The sequence below is a fragment of the Nyctereutes procyonoides genome, unplaced genomic scaffold, assembly GCF_905146905.1.
Source record: "Nyctereutes procyonoides isolate TBG_1078 unplaced genomic scaffold, NYPRO_anot_genome, whole genome shotgun sequence".
Classification (NCBI taxonomy): domain Eukaryota; kingdom Metazoa; phylum Chordata; class Mammalia; order Carnivora; family Canidae; genus Nyctereutes; species Nyctereutes procyonoides.
Window position 1 is genome coordinate 54,038,532 of NW_026575131.1, and position 18,755 is coordinate 54,057,286.

The 18,755-nt window shown below is 51.6% G+C and overlaps 1 protein-coding gene across 1 annotated transcript in view; it reads right to left on the reverse strand.

Moving 5' to 3' along the window:
* Window positions 1-1,675: 1,675 nt before the first annotated feature.
* Window positions 1,676-18,755, reverse strand: part of LOC129521515 (long-chain-fatty-acid--CoA ligase ACSBG2-like) — a 59,864-nt gene continuing 42,784 nt past the window's right edge. Inside the window, exons 6-14 of the mRNA XM_055343043.1 lie at window positions 17,492-17,575; window positions 15,161-15,310; window positions 10,342-10,518; window positions 7,951-8,132; window positions 7,588-7,821; window positions 5,122-5,339; window positions 3,455-3,594; window positions 3,057-3,303; window positions 1,676-1,749 (exon numbers count right to left, since the gene is read on the reverse strand). Of these exons, the coding sequence (XP_055199018.1) occupies window positions 1,676-1,749; window positions 3,057-3,303; window positions 3,455-3,594; window positions 5,122-5,339; window positions 7,588-7,821; window positions 7,951-8,132; window positions 10,342-10,518; window positions 15,161-15,310; window positions 17,492-17,575 (1,506 nt within the window). The remainder of the gene's footprint in view (window positions 1,750-3,056; window positions 3,304-3,454; window positions 3,595-5,121; window positions 5,340-7,587; window positions 7,822-7,950; window positions 8,133-10,341; window positions 10,519-15,160; window positions 15,311-17,491; window positions 17,576-18,755) is intronic.

Consider the following 18,755-nt stretch of genomic DNA (forward strand, 5'->3'; position numbering starts at 1 on the left):
TGAGATCCCACAGTTACTGTAAGATGAAAATATTCCTGAATGAATGGATCTAATTAGAAAATAGAAAAACAATTGAACCCCTCTCTGATGAACTTTAGAGCACCACTATCCACGAGAAATACCACGTGGGCCACCTATGTAAAAATTTTCTGGTAGCTGAGGCTCAGTTGGTTAAGCATCCAATTCTTAATTTCAGTTGAGGTCATGCTCTCAGGGTCATGAGATCAAGTCCCACCGTGGGCTCTGTGCTCACCAGGGAGGCTGCTTAAGATTCTCTCTCTCCGTCTCCCTCTGCCCCTCCCCCTGCTCGTGCATGCTCTCTCTCTAAAACAAAATCTTTAAAAAAATTTTGATAGCCACATACAAAAAAATAGGTGAAACTAACTTAAGTAATACATTTTTAAAGCCAGTATGTCTAAGATAGTGTCATTTCCACATTTAATCAATATTTCAAAATATGAACAAGATATTTGATATTCTGTTTTAGACCCAGTCTTTAAAACCCAGTATATGTTTTGTACTTACTGCTGCTGCCATTTTGGTCAGCCGAGGTATAGAGGGTCTGTCTCCCACCCCCACATCAATGTCAGATGGTCTTTTACCCAACCGCAAAGTGCAATTGTAAGTCTCTTGAAAGATGCAGAATGGTGAACGCGATGTGTGTTACTGCTGGGCTTACTCAGGAGACTTTGGCCAATGAAGGTGTGGAGGAGTTAAGCCAGTCAACAACATAGAAAGTGGACATGGTGGCATGATGGACTGAATCATGCTCCCTTCTCAAGGTCATGAGATCAAGTGCCACAGTGGGCTCTGTGCTCAGCAGGGAGTCTGCTTAAGATTCATATGTGGAAGCCCTAACCCCCAAGACCTCAGAATGTGACTTCACTTGGGGATAGAGTCTCCAAAGAGGTGATTGAGTTGAAAAGAAGCCATTAGGGTGGGCCCTGATCCAGTACGACGTGTCCTTGTAACAAAAGGAAATGCCGACCCAAGTACCACATCTATGAGCCAGGGAGAGAGGCCTCAGTAGAACCCAACCAGCCAGTACCTTGCTCTTGGACTTCCAGAAAATAAATTCCTATGGTGCAAGCCACCAAGTCCGTGGTACTTTGGTAGTCGCAGCCCTAGCAAGCTAATGTGGGCAAGTTGGCTGGGGGCATCAGAAGACCATGATTTGACCATGAAAGGATTACAAGTGGCCTTTGGGACAACTGAGAATTTGTTCTACTGTCCTCCTACTCTTGCGTCTAGCTGAATTCTATCAATGAGTGACCCCTGGTGTTTGGGGGCCTCCGATGGATGAGACTCGGGGAAAGGAGAGGAATGGGGGTGGGTGGGTAAGAGTTGTTCAAATCCCTATCCCTTATCCTCTGTGATGGGCCACCACGCCTCGTTCCCTGGGTTCCTGGCAAGTGGCACTTACTCCCACCAAGGTTTCTGACCAAAGGCCTGCTCCAGATAAACTACAAAATAACACTTGGGCATTTCTCTGGTAGGGAAAGCATGACCTAGAATCCCTGGCAAGCAAAGATACATTCATGCGTGGCCTCTCCAGCTCTGCTCACAGACCCGCCTGCCACAGAGGAGAGACCACGTCTGTTGGACTTGTTCAAGGCACAGCCCAGCAAAGCCAGTCTCACCGTTGGGACCACCAAGAGCAGCTCCACCAGAGAAGTCAGCGGTAAAAGTTTTCAATTTGCTTTCTGTATTTCTGGGTTACAAAATGTCTCCTAATCTTGGTCGTCGGACCTATCGAGAAAGAGACCAGTTCAGATGTGAGGATAAAATAAAAGTTCGCATGTCCCGTGTGTGGCCAACAGGGTCCCGTGACCGGGGCTGGCTGGGGCTGGCTCTGCCATCGACTTCGTGGGCGCACCGCCGTCACCATCGGCGTGGGGATGACCGCCCTGCCCTCGCCTTGGGCTGTGGGGAGGACTGTGTGAGCTGCCAGGCAGACAGCATCCTGAACTCCGTGCCTCGTGTGGACAATGCCCCCAGCGGAGAAGGCACGCCACCCCAATTTTACAGGTGAGAAAATGGGCTCAGAGAGGGCCAGTTGCTCTGAGGTGACCCAGCATGTGCATGGCAGGGGCAAGACTTGAATTCAGGCCCTGATCCACACCCCAGGCTGCTCATGGGCTCTGGGTCACCACAGCGTTCAGGCTTCCTCAGCTGGGTCCTGAGCAACCCCCCCACCCCAGGACTGCATTTTCAACTTGTGGTTGAAAGAACTAAGGATCAGAGGGCCAAGTCACTTGGAGGGGGCAGGACTTGAACCCAAGTTGTTGGAGGTTGTGTGTTTGCCGTTCACTCTAACTCTGCAATCCATGCCGTCAGACTACAGCTGAGTGCTGAGAACAAGCCCCAGAAGGGACATCGATGGAAAGCAGGACCCCCACCCACCCGGGAGTGAGCCCTCCCTTCATGGGGCAGACGGACAAAGATCAGTTAATACGTAGGGTAGGTAATTTCAGACTATGTTGTGTTACGGGGGCAAGACGGCAGCAGTATAGGGGGTGTGATGTGATGGTGAGCGACAGGGCCGCCTATTAAGGGCGGTGGTGAGTCCCGTTAGCCAGGATGGTCAGAAAAAGGCCACTCGAGGAAGTGACCTGTAGGGTGAGAGGGTGAGACCTAGACAATGAGGAGGAGCCAAAGAAGTGAGGGGGGGAGGGCATTCCAGGTCAAGGGAGCTGTAGGTGCAAAGGCCCTGAGGTGGAACTGTGCTTGAAGAGTTGTGGGAACAGCAGGGAAGCTGAAAAGGAGAGGTCAGCAGGAGAAAGATCATGCAGAGTCAGAATGAGGAGTTTGGCTTTTATTCCTAGAGCAGAGGGTGTGCTGCCCTGGGGAGGAGGGACACGTGCGTGTGTGTGTGCGCGTGCGTGGGCACATGCGTGGTGTGGGGGTGGGGAGGAGGAGAAGGGACGTGTGTGTGGGGGAGAGCTGTGAGCTGGAAGTGGACCCTCAGACCCCCAGAAAAGGGCACATCTCCCCAGAGCCCATGTGGCCCTGGACACGAGCAGGGGACCAGGCCACCTGCTCTCCGGGCTGCTCACCCAGCTCTCCATTGTGGACAGAAAAGTCCTTCTCCAGGATGACCCACTTCTGGATCCTCTGTGCATTAGAAATGGCTTCCTGATTCACAGCATCTATGCCTTGCTGGATGGCCTTGTAGACCAGGGGGTCCTGCAGCTCCAAAATCTCAGAGACGGTGGACACATGGCTCCCCAGTTTCCGGCAGAACTGAATGGCCTCCAAGCTTAGCTTGTCCAGTGGCTCTCCATTCCTCCTATCGACCTCACACTGCCCCCAGGACACCCTCGTCACCACACTCAGTGGCCACACTCACTCCCTGGCCACACCTGAGGACCAGGAAGTGGGTCCCGGACCACGGGGGGTGCGCCCTCTGGACCCTGGGGTGGAGACCCCCGCAGGACGGCAGACCCAATGTTACCTTCAGCGTCAGCAGGATGCTCAGAAACTTTGCCTTATCTCCCACTAAGACGGCATTACTGATTATGGGGATCTTCTCTTTAACCATGTTCTCAATGGGAACAGGGGCCACGTTCTCACCGCCAGCCGTGATGAGGATTTCTGGAACAAAGCGTGGCTCAGTGAGGCTTCAGCAGGGACGGGACGAAAGCCTCACCTCCTCGAGGATGAGCGGGGACAAAAGCTGGCACAGATGACCGCTCACTTAGAAAACCCCAGAAGCAGAGGACCACCCCTGCCCATGGCCGGGACTCCCATCATGCCTTTCTCCAAGCCACAGACCCAGTGTCACTCTGCCTCTCCTCCCTTGTCTCCTTGGAATTCCCATCCAATGTCCAAGTCCTGTGCACTTCACTTGGACAGCACTGTCCCAAGTCCTCCAGAAGTCTTGCTTGGAAGATAGTGCAGCGCCTCTGGCCATGCCCCGTCTCTTGTCTCCTGATTTGTCTGCCACTTGGCAACCCCCGAAGAACCTTCCAGTGAATTGTGTCAGCTGTTTCCCCAGCCTCTCAAATTCTCCAAGAGCTCCTCCTTCTGCCCCAGATATGTTCCACCTGCTCTCTCATCTAAGGATGCTGGCTGCCTCCCGTCCCACCCACCCAAACTCTCTGTTCTCACCCCAGGATCTTTCAGCCATCCGTACTGCGGTCAAGGCGGTGGTAATCATTTGTTTGCGATGGACACCCGCGGGTGGTGTCTGCCACCGACTCAGGTATCCAACCCACTGTTTCTTCAGGGAACTCTTACCCATCTCGAACCGCTTGTGGTTTGGGCCAGGGCTACGGGGTGAGCATGTGACCAGGTCCGACCTGTCAGCATACTCTACTCTCTGCAGTGGTTCATTTTTAAATGGGATCCAGTGAGAGGCCAGACGTAAAACTTTTGCTGCCCATTGGTGCTTCAGACGAGCCTCGACTGTTGGCAGTCGTCTCGTCACCCAGTGGGAAAAGCCTCTCCAAGAGTGGCCCCAATGCCAAGGACGGCTCAGGAAGAGAAAGATAAAGCAATTCCTTTGATGTTATTCTGGCACCTGGATCCAGCCAAGCCTGAAGTGGGACTTTTCAGACTTCTCCATTTTGAGCCAATAGTTTCTCCTTTTCGCTCAAACTTATTCTGTTGGGAATGGTGCTAACCTAGCCCGCTTACCGCATAGTTACTGCCTACGTCAGGCTCACTGCCAAACGCTCTGTGTGCATCAGAGGTTGACAAACTACAGCCTGTGAGTCAGATCCAACCGTCCATGTGTTTGTGTGGCCACGGGCTAAAAACGGTTTTTATATTTTTACATGGTTGGAAGGAAATGCAAAGAATAATAAGATTTGTGACACATGAGAGTCAGATGACATTAGTATTGGCACGTGGCCACGTCCGTGTGTCTGCTGGTTGCCCGTGGCTGCGTTTGTGCCCCCGTGGCTGAGCTGAGCAGCTGTGACATGAACTCTGTGTCCCGCAGATCCAAAAAATATTTACTGTCAGGCCCTCAGCAGGAAGAGCTGGCTTATCCCTGTTATATAGCATCTCACTGAATCCTGCAGATTATTATTCTCCCTGAGTCATGGGGCAGGAAAGGGGTTTCAAGTTCAGCGTGGGCCTGCCCGCAGGAAGCCCCAGAAGAGCCAGCCCCAGTACCTTTGATGCGGCCGGTGATGTAGAGGAAACCATGACTGTCTACACGGCCCAAGTCCCCGGTGTGTAGCCAGCCTTCCTCATCAATGGCCTCCATGGTCGCATCTTCCATCTCCAGATAGCCCATGAAGACGTGCCGACCCCAGATGCAGATCTCCCCTGTGCCATCCTTGCTCTGCTGGTACAGCATGTTCTTACACCCAGACATGATTTTGCCACAGCTGCTGGGGAAGGGAGTTGGTGGGGGTGGGGGAGCCCAGGGCTCAGGAGACAAGGTCACCCCCCCAGGTCAGCCTGGGTGTGCAGCCTGGGCTCCCTGCTGGGATCTGCTCTCACCCTCTCCAGGCCCCGGTGGGCATGAGGAAGCATACAGATATTTCGAAGAAAAGGAAATACAGATGGATTTGAAATGTATGCAAAGATTTTTTTTTTCAACTTCACTCGTAACAAAAGGAATGTACGTGAAAGTTGCATTGAAGTACCTTATTTTAAAAAGATTTTATTTATTTGTGTGAGAGAGAGAGAGGGCAGGAGAGGAGGAAGGGGCAGAGGGAGAGAGAAACAGACTCCTCGCTGAGCAGGGAGCCGGATGCGGGACTGGATCCCAGGACTCTGGGATCACGACCTGAGCCAAAGGCAGATGCTTAACCAACTGAGTCACCCAGGTGCCCCCGAGGTACTTACTTTCTTTCATTCTTTCTTTCTTTCTTTCTTTCTTTCTTTCTTTCTTTCTTCTTCTTTTTTTTTTCTTTTTTACCAACTGGTTTAGCACCATAGATGATGTGTATGCAAAGCGCTTGCTTTAGCATTGTTTGTGGCCACACATGATATGGGGAAAAAGCCAAAAGTACCCACCAGTACAAGGACCAGTTAAGTAAAGGCTGGTGCAGGCACCCAGCAAAATACTCTGCAGTTCTGTGTCACGAGCCCAGATAACGAAGGACACCAGGTTATCTGACTTCGTTTGGTTCCCAAGCTCCAGATGGCAAGTCATAGTTCAGAGACAATGGATTCTGTGTTCAGCTTAACATGGAAAATGCTTTTTGGGGGGACAAAATTATGTGTGTCCAGGCACTGCTTGTGCCAGGTTAGCTCGAAAGCAGTGGTGTGGTGGTTTTGCTTCTGGGAGGGTGTCAGGGATTGAAGCGCACCCCTCCCTCCCGTCATGTGTTGCAGGGCTAACCCCCAGCACCTCAGAATATGACCAGATCTGGAAACCGGGTCATTGCAGATGTGATGAGTTAAGTTAAGATCATACTGGAGTAGGGTGGCCCCAAATCCAGCCTGCCTGGTGTCCTTATAAGAAGGGGAGGTTTTTAATTCAGACACGCACACAGGGTGAACCACGAGAAGATGAAGGCGGAGATCCGGGGTAGATGTGTCATCTACAAGACTGGGAGCTCCAGGGATGGCCAGCAACCGCCAGACGGCAGGGAAGGGCCCGGGACAGACATGAACCAGCCTGCCCACACCTTGATCTCGGACCTGTGTTCTCCAGAATTGTAAGAAAAAGCTCTTGTGGTTTAAGTTTTGTGGAACCTTGTTATGTTGGCCTCAGCAGACCCACAGGAGATTTGAGGTGGGAGGGAGGGAGCTTTTCACTGTGTCGCCTCCTGAGTTTTTGGACATGAGCAGTGTAGTCCTCATTGAAAAACACTATTGAAAGGTAGAGGCTGAAACTAGTAACCTTTCACCCAGGGTTGGGGCAGGGTCACTGCTCTTTAGGGAAGGCCCACTCTTTGGTTTTGGAAAAACTGCAGTGGGCATTTGGGTTATGGAAAAAATAGACCTTGGATGGGATGATGGAGTGGAAAGGGGGGAATGTTGAGGTTTGAGGTGCAAAGCTCCCCCCCACCACTCCCAAGGTAAAGTCAAAGGCAGGAGATGGTTCTGCCATATTGGGAAGATTGGACCTAGTTTTTTGCCAAGTTCAAAGGCAGATGGAACCTGAGCAAGCCCTAGAGGAAAGCTGGACCTGCAGTGTGACAGCAGAGAGGGGGTCAGGGAGAGATGGTGGGAGATTCTGTGGCTGTGGGACCCAAAGAGCAGAACTTGTCTTGGTGTTCTTCCTGCGTCAGTGTCATTGGGTTCACTCCTGCAGCCCGGGGCCAGCTGAGCTTGAGAAAGCCAGAAAGGGCCCATGGATGTGTTTGGGATAGAGCATGGTGGAGATGAAGGGTCCGGGGTCTCAAGAGGTGAACCCGGAGTGGGGGAGCCTGGGGAGGGGGTATCTGGAGACAAAACCCACAAGTGACCATGGGGGAGACCATGGAACATTCTAAGGGCCCTTCTTGTCTGTGGGCTATTTGACAAATGGGGGCGCTTCCCTGGTTGTGAAGATTCAGGGCTTGGAGGCTGGAGAACAGGAGTCACTCTGGAGATTCAGGTCAGGGCTCGCCCACCCTCCCACCTATAACCCCCATACCCAGTGCTGCTGGAGGACTGGGGGTCTTCCCAGAAGGCGGGTACCTGTGAATCTTGTAGTTATTGCGGCTGGATGTGGTGTGGGGTCCTGTGCTTTCGCTCATCCCGTACATCTCGCCTATAGGTATGTCCAGGCTTAGGAAGAACTCAGAGGTCTCTGGGTTGAGGGGTGCAGCCCCGCTGATAGAAATTTGGCATTGATCAAGGCCAAGGGCGTTCCTGACTTTGCTGAACACGAGGGCCTTTGCCACGCGGTAGCTCATGGTAGTGTCGTGGACCCTGTGAATAAGAACGAGAAGGGCAGCTCAGCCCCGAACGGGGCTTGATGGGCACCACCGCCTGGAGAAGGCTGAGCCCCCTCACCCATGGCCCTCTCCCTGCCCGGCCACCGCTGGACCCTCCACCTACCCAAACATCCTTTTTGTATTGACCTTTAAGCCAATAATTCTTCCCCATGAAAACACCTTCTTCCTCAAGCTTGAGCATTTGGCACCACTTTCTTTTATCTTCTCCTGCATCTTCTCCCAAATTCGGGGCACCCCCAGGAAGGCCGTAGGCTTTACTTCCAGCAGAGTGTTGATCAGGGTGCCCTGCAAGGGACCGAGCTGGGTTAGCGACACCTGCACCTAGCCTGGGACCCAGATGTTCATCTTCCCCCACCAGCCATCCAGCTCGGCCTAGGAGAAGCTTCTCTCGGTTGATTGGACTGGGGCGAGCGCCCCACCCAGGGGAGCCAACCCACTGGCTGGCTGGTGGCCCATCGCATTTCTCTCTCTCTAGGGATTTGGTGGAGAGCACAGATTGGCAACAAAACCTGACCCCAGGATGCGGCGGAGTGTTGCGTAACTGTTAAAAAGGATTTAAGATTTGTTTCAAAATCTATCTGTGGGCTCAGTACAGTCCCTCTCAGAATCCAGGCAGGCTTTTCTACACAGATTGACAGGCCCCGTCTCAACATTTATACGGAAATGCAGAGGACCTAGAATGACCAAAGCGACTTTGGAAAAGAAGAACAAAATGGGAAGAACTTCTACCCGACTTTGGAATTTATTATAAGGTAGGATGATCGGCTGTCCTGGTTTGCTCAGAACCGAAAGGGTTCCCGGAATGTGGGATTTTAGGTCAAAAAGTTGGGAATGTCCCAGGCAAACCAGGTCAAGGCGATCAGCCTTGCCAGAAAGCCAGAAAAGTCTGGTCAATGCGGTTTTGGTGTAAGGGTGGACGTCCAGTTCAATGGGACAGAACAGAAAATCCAAACATGAGGCTTTAGGCTTTACATTTTGGAGCAATTCACAGTCCGGGGAAGCACCAGTAGGACTCAGTGCAAGGAAGGCTAGTCCCGTCCTGAAAAGTAAAAGCAAGAGCTCCGTTTACTGTCTCCTCACCACACACAAGAGTGAGCTCAGACCGGAGCACCGACCCCAGCAGGAGAGCTTAAAGCAGAGGCTCTGCGGCCCCGGGGCAGACAAGGGTCTCTTGCAGGTGGCACCACACTCATGAAAGAAAAGAGAAGTGACTTCATTAGACGTAAAGATGAAAAGACACGCCACCGGGGCAGGGTTTTTGCACACCGATATTTGGTCAAGCCCAACCATAGGAAGATAGCCAAATTTTAAAAATGAGCAAAAGATTCACACAGACGTTCCCTAAGAAGGTGTACAGCCGGCCACCATGCGCACGAGGAGGCACCGGCCACCGTGTCATTAGGGGGTCCCGCTTCCCACCCACTAGGACACAGCAGCAGTGCCTGTGAGCGGCAGCCCCGTGGCAGTGAGGGTGGGGACAAGCCGGGCCCCTCGTGCGCTCCTGGGGAGCAGGGTGGTGGGCACGAAACGGGGCAGCCACTTTGGAAACCCCGTGGCAGTTTCTTAGAACGTTCAGATCCCCTTATTGCCCACCAGGTGTTGGGTCGGTTGTTTGGAAACTGTTGACGGTATTCGGAGTTGATAAGGACGTTGGGGTGCTTCTCAGGTCCCGGAGGGGTGTGAGTGCACCTGACGCAATCAGCCGGAGAAGAAAGTATTTATCGGGTGGCTGCAACATCTCAGACACCGAGCCCTGGGGTGGGGGGGCAGGGGGGCGGGCAGAGGGGCCAAGGAGATACCAAAGTGGAAAAAAAATGACGAGTCTACCGTGCAAAGAACTGGAGGACGAATCTTCTAGAAGGAATTACAAAGGCCCTAAGACCACCTGCTTGATGTCCCCCAAAGATGTCACCCCAGTGCCCCCTAGAACCTATGAATATGTTTTTTATTTTTATTTTTTTAAGATTTTATTTATTCATGAGAGAGACAGAGAAAGACAGAGAGAGAGGCAGAGACACAGGCAGAGGGAGAAGCAGGTTCCATGCAGAGAACCTGACGTGGGACTTGATCCCGGGTACCCAGAATCACACCCCGGGCTGAAGGCAGCGCCAAACCGCTGAGCCACCTAGGCTGCCCTATGTTCTCTTTTATAGCAAAAGGGACTTTGTAGATGTGGTTAAGAGCCTTGAGACGGGTTTGGGTTTTGGAGCTTTTTGGTGCTGGGAATGCTGACTTAAAAAAACAAAACAGAAAACTACACACACACACACCCATTCTGCTTTCAATACTAGTCACATCGTAGTTTTGGGTTGTTCAGTGTACAATCCGTACAACCATACGCAGCAGCCCTGGCTTGGGTAAAGGTAAACTAAAAGAACAAGGTCAGCTGTTTCCATTGCGCCTAAATGGAGCATAAGATGAGGATAGAGCAGGAACCCCTGAATCGGGCTTGACAAAACCATCCACTGACCCCCGGGGCTGCCCTCGGCCTTACCGTGAGAGCATCTGGCTGAGCAAAGTAGATGAAAGCCCCGATCTTCATGGGTATCCAGACATCCATCATCTGAGCTGCAACGTGGCTGAGAGGAAGGTAGCTGACCACCACCTCCTGCTTTTCTGCGGCATTAGACAGGCCGCAGTTCTTGGCCACTGCCCCGGCCGTCCAGGTGATCTAGAACACAAACCGGGCGTACGGTCCAGGGGGCCCGGTCCTCGCTGGGGGGGCCCTTCTGAATGCGGTTCTGTAAACACTTAGCAACACGCCCTCCTGTGTGCGGGCCCTGCCCCGTCACGCTCTACACACGCGAAGTCGCAACAGGCTGGGTGGGTAACTGCGGTGCTTTATGTCTTACAGATGGGGCCAGTGAACATGCCCGAGGCTGGGGCGAGCTAGGGAGCTGCTAGGGCAGCTTTGGGAGTTGAGCAGACCCTCCCTTGGGTCCAGCAACAGACTCTAGAATCAGAATGTGTGCGTGGAGAGTCAGGAATCTAAGGGAATCAGTAAACTTCCTGGTGTCCAATCCCGTCTCCACTCGTTGGCTAGTTCGGTGACCCTGGGCTCTTTGCTCATCTGTAAAATGGGCACAGGGGCTTCTCGTGTCCAAGAAACAAAAAGGCCACGCAGAACCCCATCACATAAACACCCAACCATTGGCACAAATAGTGCTTTTTTGCTTCATCCTATCCCCTAGCAGATGCATAATTTTGCAGTCTGCATTTTTTTTTAGATTTTATTTATTTATTCACGAGAGACAGAGAGAGAGAGAGGCAGAGACACAGGCAGAGGGAGAAGCAGACTCCATGCAAGGAGCCCAACGCGGGACTCGATCCCGAGACTCCAGGATCACACCCCGGGCCGAAGGCAGGCGCCAAACCGCTGAGCCCCCCAAGGGATCCCCAGCAGTCTGCATTTCTCACTGGTGTTGTGACTCTCTGGGAACCGTTACCTCGCTAACCCAGCTGCTCAGGCCTCCACACTATTCCTCTAACCCACAAAGCATGGTCCTGCCACGGGGCCTTTGCACTGGCTGTTCCTCTCCTCGGAATGCCCTTCCTCCAGCTTCCCCCACAACTGAGTCTCTCTCAAATGTTCCATCTCCACTTAGATGCCATGCCACCTCGGAGAGGCTGTGTCACGCCTCCCGGACTGAAGTTTCCTGAGTCTCTAGGTCCCGTCGCCACAGCCCTGCGTGGCTTTACTTGCTCAGCCCCTGTCTGTCTTCCTGAGGGCCCTGATGGGTTCAGTGCCGTGTCCCCGGCACACAGTGTGGACTTCACATGTTTTCGTTGAATGGTGGAGTCTGCAGAGCGCTGGCCCAGAGCAGGCCCTCAAGATCAGTCCCATGTCTCCCCCTGGGCCTCAGGATGGAGGGATTCTCCTTCTCTCTCCCCGGCCCGGTCGCTTACAGCCTGTGCTCCAAGCCTGTACTAGCAGCCACGTGTTGAGGGAAGGGGCTTAGCATGTGCAGACCGTGGTGCAGACCATGGTGTCCACACTCCTGGGTTCAAGCCCCGGCTCGGGGACGTGGAGCAGGTCATTTCTCCTCTCTGAGCCTCAGTATCCCTATCTGTGAAAGGGGTTAATGACTCCTGACCTCCTGGTAAGGGCTTCAGTGAGGGGTTAACATGTGCCTCTCTCAGCGTGGCACAAAGTACCCTGCCAACGGGAGAAACCTGTTTTTGTTTTTAAATATTTATTTATTTATTTATTCACGAGAGACACAGAGAGAGGGGCAGAGACACAGGCCGAGGGAGAAGCAGGCTCCACGCAGGGAGCCCGATGCAAGATCGATCCCCGGACCCCGGGATCATGACCAGATGCTTAACCGCTGAGCCGCCTGAGCAGGCATCCCAATGAGAGGAACTTTGAGCTGTTGATGTGCATTGCGACTGTTGGGCCAGCTTTGACTTCCTGAATAAAGAGGATGATGACTTAGGAAGTACTAGTAGCCGACACTGGGGCTCCCTGCAGGCCAGGCGTTCTGTGCTTCTGTGGTAGATGAAAGGCAGCCGCAGATCCCCTGCCGCACTGCCCGTCTGGAGCTGGAGTCTGTTTTCCTTTCCCTTCACAGAGCTCTTTTGACCAAGAGAATGGAGTAGGAGTGACACTGGGTAGCTTTGGACATGGAGCCTCCACCTTTGCCTCGGGGGTGCTTGCTCCGGAGGGGACGGCACCCACCACAGCCCCCTTGGGGAACCCCAGGCCACGTGAGACAGGTGGGTGAGTGCTACCCCTCTGGCCCAACCAGACACCAGCTGATGCCAGTGGGGCAACAGAGACTCCCTGCTGAGCCCTGCCTCTCAGTTCCAGGTCCAGAAGTCATACAGTGCTGGGCTTTTTAAGTCTGTGAGCTCCGGACCAGCTTGTTACTCAGCATCGGTTACTGACACAGGACATGGAATCATTCACTTTGTGAGGTTCTAGAAGCAATTCCTGTCTCCATCCTACAGATGGGGACACAGAGGCCCCGAGAAGATGAGCAGCTTGTCCCAGGTCACCCAGCTGGCCAGTGGAAGAACCAGGATTCAGACCCAGGCAGCCTCACTCCAGGGTGTGCAGTTGTCTCCCTGATGGCAGGAGAATATCTCCTCACACCTGAAGTCGCTAGGAGGAGAAACGCCAGCCAGGGTAGGGTGAGGGTCTAATTAGATGCCTTCCATTCATTTATTCGCTCACCCCATAGATGTGGATTGAATCCTCCTGGGCACCAGGCCCTGGAGACATGGCAGTGAACGGGAGAGACAACCCCTGTCCTCGAGGAGCTGATAAATAAGTGACTATATAATAGGTAATAGGTCAGCGTGAGAAAAACAGCCCAAGAGAGATTAGGAGCGAATGGAGCGGTTTATTTTCGTTTGCTGTTTTAAACATGGAAGCCTGGGAGGGCTTCGTGGAGGAGGTAACGTGGGGACAGGGACCTGAAGGAGGCGAAGCAACAAGCCACACGTTCTCTCTGGCAGAGAGAACATGCAGAGGGAACAGCCAGTGCGAAGGCTAGTGTGTCTGGTAACTATTAATCTAGGCTGGGAGGAAACTTCATTTAACAGCGAGCAACCTTTCTGATGGAACCACCATTGCCGGCTGGGTGCACGTCCTGCCAGACACTTTTCTGCGTTTAAATTGTGCGTGTGTGCACACTGCTTGCTGTCACTTTTTAGTTTTCAACGAAAAGCACATTTAGCTCTGTTTATACCATTCTGCAAGTGGCTTTAAAATGTCTGCATCACATCGCCAGTTTTACGCGTCAGCCACGGAGAGCTACAGTGTCTTTAAAAACGTTACTGTGGAGGTGCGCCCAGGTGGCTCAGTGGGTTAAGCATCCGACTCTTGGTTTCGGCTCAGGTCTCGATCTCAGGGTCGTGACCTGCGTCGGGAGATTATCTGGCTCCCTCTGCCCCTGCCCCCACTCTCTCAAATATAAAAAAAAAAAAAAAAAGTGTGCTGTGGGGCCAGCCTGCCTGCCTGGGTTCAGGCTCCACCACGTTGCTCTCTGGGTGAGCTGGGCCAAGTAATAGAACCTCTCTGGACTTCAGTTTTCCCACCTGTAAAAGGAGCCTGATAGAATTGAGAGGGTCGCCGTGAGGCTCTGCTAAGGGTAAAGGTCTCGCAACAGGTGCCTGGCATGTAGTAAGCTTGCGGCACAAGTGAACTGTGACTATCTTTCCTGCTCTTTTTTTTTTCTTATTACAGCTTTATTGAAGTATAACTGACATACAGCAAACTGCACACATGTGAAGTGTAGAGTTCGATGCTCCCTCACATTTGTCTCCACCAGTGAAACCATCACCAGCATCAAGACTGAACATTTATTTTTATTTTTTTTTAAAGATGTTATTTATTTATTTATTCATTCAGAGAGAGCGAGAGAGAGGCAGAGACACAGGCAGAGGGAGAAGCAGGCTCCATGCAGGGAGCCCGACGTGGGACTCGATCCCCGGGCTCCAGGATCACACCCCGGGCTGCAGGCGGTGCTAAACCACTGAGCCACCAGGGCTGCCCAAGACTGAACATTTAGATCACATATTCTGTGATGCCTCCCTCTTGCCACTAGTCTGCCTCCTCCAGGCAGCCCTAGGTCTGCTTTCTGTCTCTGTGAATAAGTTTACATTGCTTAGGGTTTTATATAAATGGAATCTCTTAGGACTGATTCCTGTTACTCTTTTTTTTTTTTTAAATATTGATCACGTCCTGAGCCCAAGGCAGATGCTCAACCACTGAGCCACCCAGGTGCCCCTCCTGTTACTCTTCTAGAACAGTGGTCTGAGTTACTATCACTTGTGGACTCTGTCCAAACATATATTTGTCTTTCCCACACACGCAGCCTTTCTTGAGTAACCAAAACATCAACTTCTGTTTTACTTCCAAAACACAGAATGTACATTCTGCTCTTTTCATCTACGTATTTTATCATCAAACACTGTCCTCTGTCTGCTCTCTACAAATATTAACTCATCTATTTTTCAAAACAGCCCAAGAGGCGGGGACTGTGGTACACAGTCCACACCCATTTTACAGATGCGCAAACTGAGGCTTGGAGACGTTAGCTGTCTGGCCCAAGATCAAGAGCCAGGATTTGAACTCAGGTGTACTCCCAAGTCCTTGATCTCCGTCCTTGCATTATGGTGCCCTCTTAGAACTGTTCCCATGACTCTCCGTGCTTCACTGGTGACGGAGCCACTGTGTGCCAGACCCCCAAATGCCACCCCGTCCCTGTGGGGCAGGAATAGCAAGACCCGGAAGGAGGGGCACTGGCCCAGATGCAGGGACTCTGGGTGCTGCGAGGTTCATCACCGTCAGCAGAGACAGCACTTACGTTGTCATGGCTAAGCATCACTCCCTTGGGATTGCCTAAGGTCCCAGAAGTATAGATGATCACAGCGCACTGATTGGCCCTCTGGCTCTCTATGATCTGGTCCAGCTGGGAATCGGGGATGCTATTGCCAAGTTCCATGAAATCATTCCACTGTGGAAAGAAAAGACAGGCAGAGAGGATGGGGACTTGGGGATGTGAGTGTGACCCTCAGCACACCAGGAGTGCCCCCCCCTCGCCCTGCGTCCAGTCACATCTTATACCATCAGCTTCTCTAAAGCATGATTCCCAGCAAGAGGGAAGGCTTAGGATCACCAGTCCTGGGACCTCTTACAAAAGCCCTGAAATGTTTGCTTCTCCTCCTCCACTTCCTGGCAGGCTATTGGGTCTGGACATGTGACCACAGCTGGTCCAATCACAGTGAAGGTCAGGGCTTTTGCTGGAAGTGCTGGGACAGGAATGAGTCATCTGGACATGAATGAGTCAAGATGTAGCCTCAGGAGCTGCCTGTCACACAGCAAGTAAACAGGAACCAGAGTTCTAAACCAATATGGTCAGACTCCAGGGCCTGTGTTCCCCACTACCTTAAATAGGATGCTTCAAAAGGAACTGTTGGGTTATATGAGCTGAGTATCACAGAGGACCTGCAAAAATTCACTGGGCCCCCAACGAGGCTCTGGATGAGCGCAGTACAGCAAATTGAAGGTGGAGGGCACACAGCATCCTGCAGCGCTGGAGCCAGGAGGATGCCAACTCCGTGACAGTCACAGCTGAGGGCATTTCTGGTGGTTTCAGCTAGAAGGGTGTCGCTGGCATCTAGTTAGTGGAGGCCAAGGGTGCTGCTTGGCATCCTACAGCGCACAGGATGGCCCCACAACAATTATCCACCCCCAAATGTCCATAGCAACAAGGTTGAGAAATCCCACTGTAAGTAGCGATAACAAGGGCGGTTTTAAAAGGTATCCGGACTCCGGGTATTGTTGCTCTGATAGTCACTTTGAACCTCTAAAAAGTCTGTGATTCTAATCCGTTTTCTTCCTTAGTTACTCACCATCTTGGTCTTAATGATTAAGTATTTTCTGGAAGGTACAAAAGCTGGCTAGGGTTTTGGTTGGCCAGACTGGATCGTTGGCCCCTCTTGTCCCACCTGCATGGAGGGCAAACCAAATACACTCCATGATATTGTGGGACTTCTGCTTTGAGTCATGGGTTTGAGGGTCTCAACTCGTGGACGTTAAAAGAGCTTGCCCTGGCCCTTCCCAAGACTCCTGCCCTGACACCCGCTTGTACCGAAACCTTTCCTGACTAGACCACCTTGAGGCAGAGTGCGTTTTCAAAAAAAGGACTATGACAGCATTTATGGTGTGACTGTTCAGTGGCCTTGCCCCTCCCTCAGTAAGAGGTGGTCTAGGTCCCCACCCTGGACCCCCATTCCCAGCAGAGCTTCCCATTGGCCTTTGATGGGCACAGTATGTCGGAAGTGATGGTGTGTGGCTTCCAAGAGTAGGTCATTAAAGGCAAGACACCTTCCACCTGCTGTTCTCTCTCTGTGTCTTTCTCTGTCTCTCTCTCTGTCTCTCTTTCTCAGAACATTTTCTGGAGAGATCTGAGCCAGGAGGAAGTCCAGAGATCCTGAGATCACCATGCTGGAAAGGCCATGAAGAGAGAGAGGGAGGAGCCCCAGCTGCAAGGTCAGGACCAGAGTGAGGTCTAGACACTAAGTCTAGTGCAAAATTTAAGGAGATGCAAACAACAGAACAAAAGGAAAAGAACCTTTGGCAATCAAGATAAATAATATTTTAATGCAATATATTTTAAATTACAACACACACAAGTCCACGATGAATATCAAAAATTTAAATAAAGACAGGCTGCAGTAGGCTGCTGGTCAAGCCATGGCAGAAATGCTCAACCCCATGTTCATATTTGTACATATTAAACAAGGCTTCATGGTTTTAGTGAAACTATTATTGATGACTTGGCGCCCGTTAAAGCCAAAAGTAGACTTATAACAAATTCTGGTTTGGATATAAAGTAAATCTTCATGTGTAATGCTGTGGGTTTTCACACATCTAATTTTCAATGATGTAGTATTTTTTTTTCAGTTGCCTTAATGTTCTGGAAAAAAAACCCTAATGATAAAATGATTGTTGTTGTCTTTAAGCCACCAGTTCTGGGGGTGATTTGTCTCATAGCAATAAATAACCAGAACTCACATTGTCCCATAAAGCGGGCCCTTCACGCCAGGAAGAGAAAAGAAGGCCCTTAAACCTTGTCTGCCTGCCTTGGGGGGCCCGCTTTCCCCTTGACTCAGTGGCCCCCTTCCACACTTACGGAGTACAGGTTATTATTGCTCTCCTTCACTGGCAGCTTGTACTGGATGATCGCTTTTAGGGTCTCCATCCTGCTCTGCGGAATCTGAAAGAAAGTTCCACGTGGGCCTTATGGTGCTGGAGAGACTAAGGGTGGAAGCCCCTTCTAAGCAATCTCCCACAGGGACGCCAGCCTCTCTTCTTCCCCTGCCCACCCGGTACAACACAGCTCTTGTCCCAATTGCTAAGACACAACCTGATTTTAGAACCACGGGGTTCTTTGTGGTCAGTATCAGCCTCCAACCCTTAGGGACTGGTGAAGACAACAGCCTCCTGAGTCGTGCTACACATGCAGAGTTGTGGTTGTTGGTTGGTGAGCCCGCTGCTGTGCACTGTGTGTCCAGGATCCAGCTAGCCTCCTAGCTGGAGTAGGCAACAAAAATCCTCCGTGAAGACAACTGAAACCTGGACAAGTTCAGGACTTTCTACCTAAACCAAGGGCTCCAAGGTTCAGTTGACCACACCTGTGGGATTCTTGTATCCTATTGATGCTAAGGAAGGAATGTCTACAACATGGCTAGCCAATCCAGTGCAAAGTCACTTCCAACATCCAGCATGGTGGTTATAATTATAACCAAGTCTCCAGTGTGGATTGAGAGAAAAGAAGACGGAAGCTCTGGTAACAGTTGGACAGGAGGTTTCCAGAGAGAGAGGGAACAGACATCCAGAAAGCCTGGAGCAGGTAATGGCTAAGGATGTTTGAGGAATATATAAAGTCTCAGATAGCTAGCATGAGGATGAAGGGAGACAATTAGGAGCGGAGACAGGAAAGGATGGTGAGGGCCAGATTGGCCACACCTTGGAGGCAGTGGTGAGGGGTCTTGAGTTTATTCTAAGGAGGCAGGGAAGATCTGGAGAGTTGGAGGGCTGTAAGCCATGGGTAGTGCCTAGAATTAAAGATTGCCAAGTGAAACTGAACATCCAGTTTGGGAGGAGCGTGTCAGAAGCCTGGCTTTGAATCTTCCATACGAAGGGTACACAGTATTTTCTAATGGGGGAAAACCCGAATTGTAAGCCAGTATTTGGCACAAAGGACCCACTCTTCACCTACCACCCATCCCACAGTTTATTCTGCTATGAACAGAACAAACAGGGAATGACATGAGTATCAGGGACCATAGAGGCATCACTTAAGAAAGCAATTTCAGAAAACTCAAGGCTGGAGGGAGAAGACTGTTTTTCTCCCTGAACTAGGTCAGGAATTAGGCATCCAAGGAGGCTTGGTG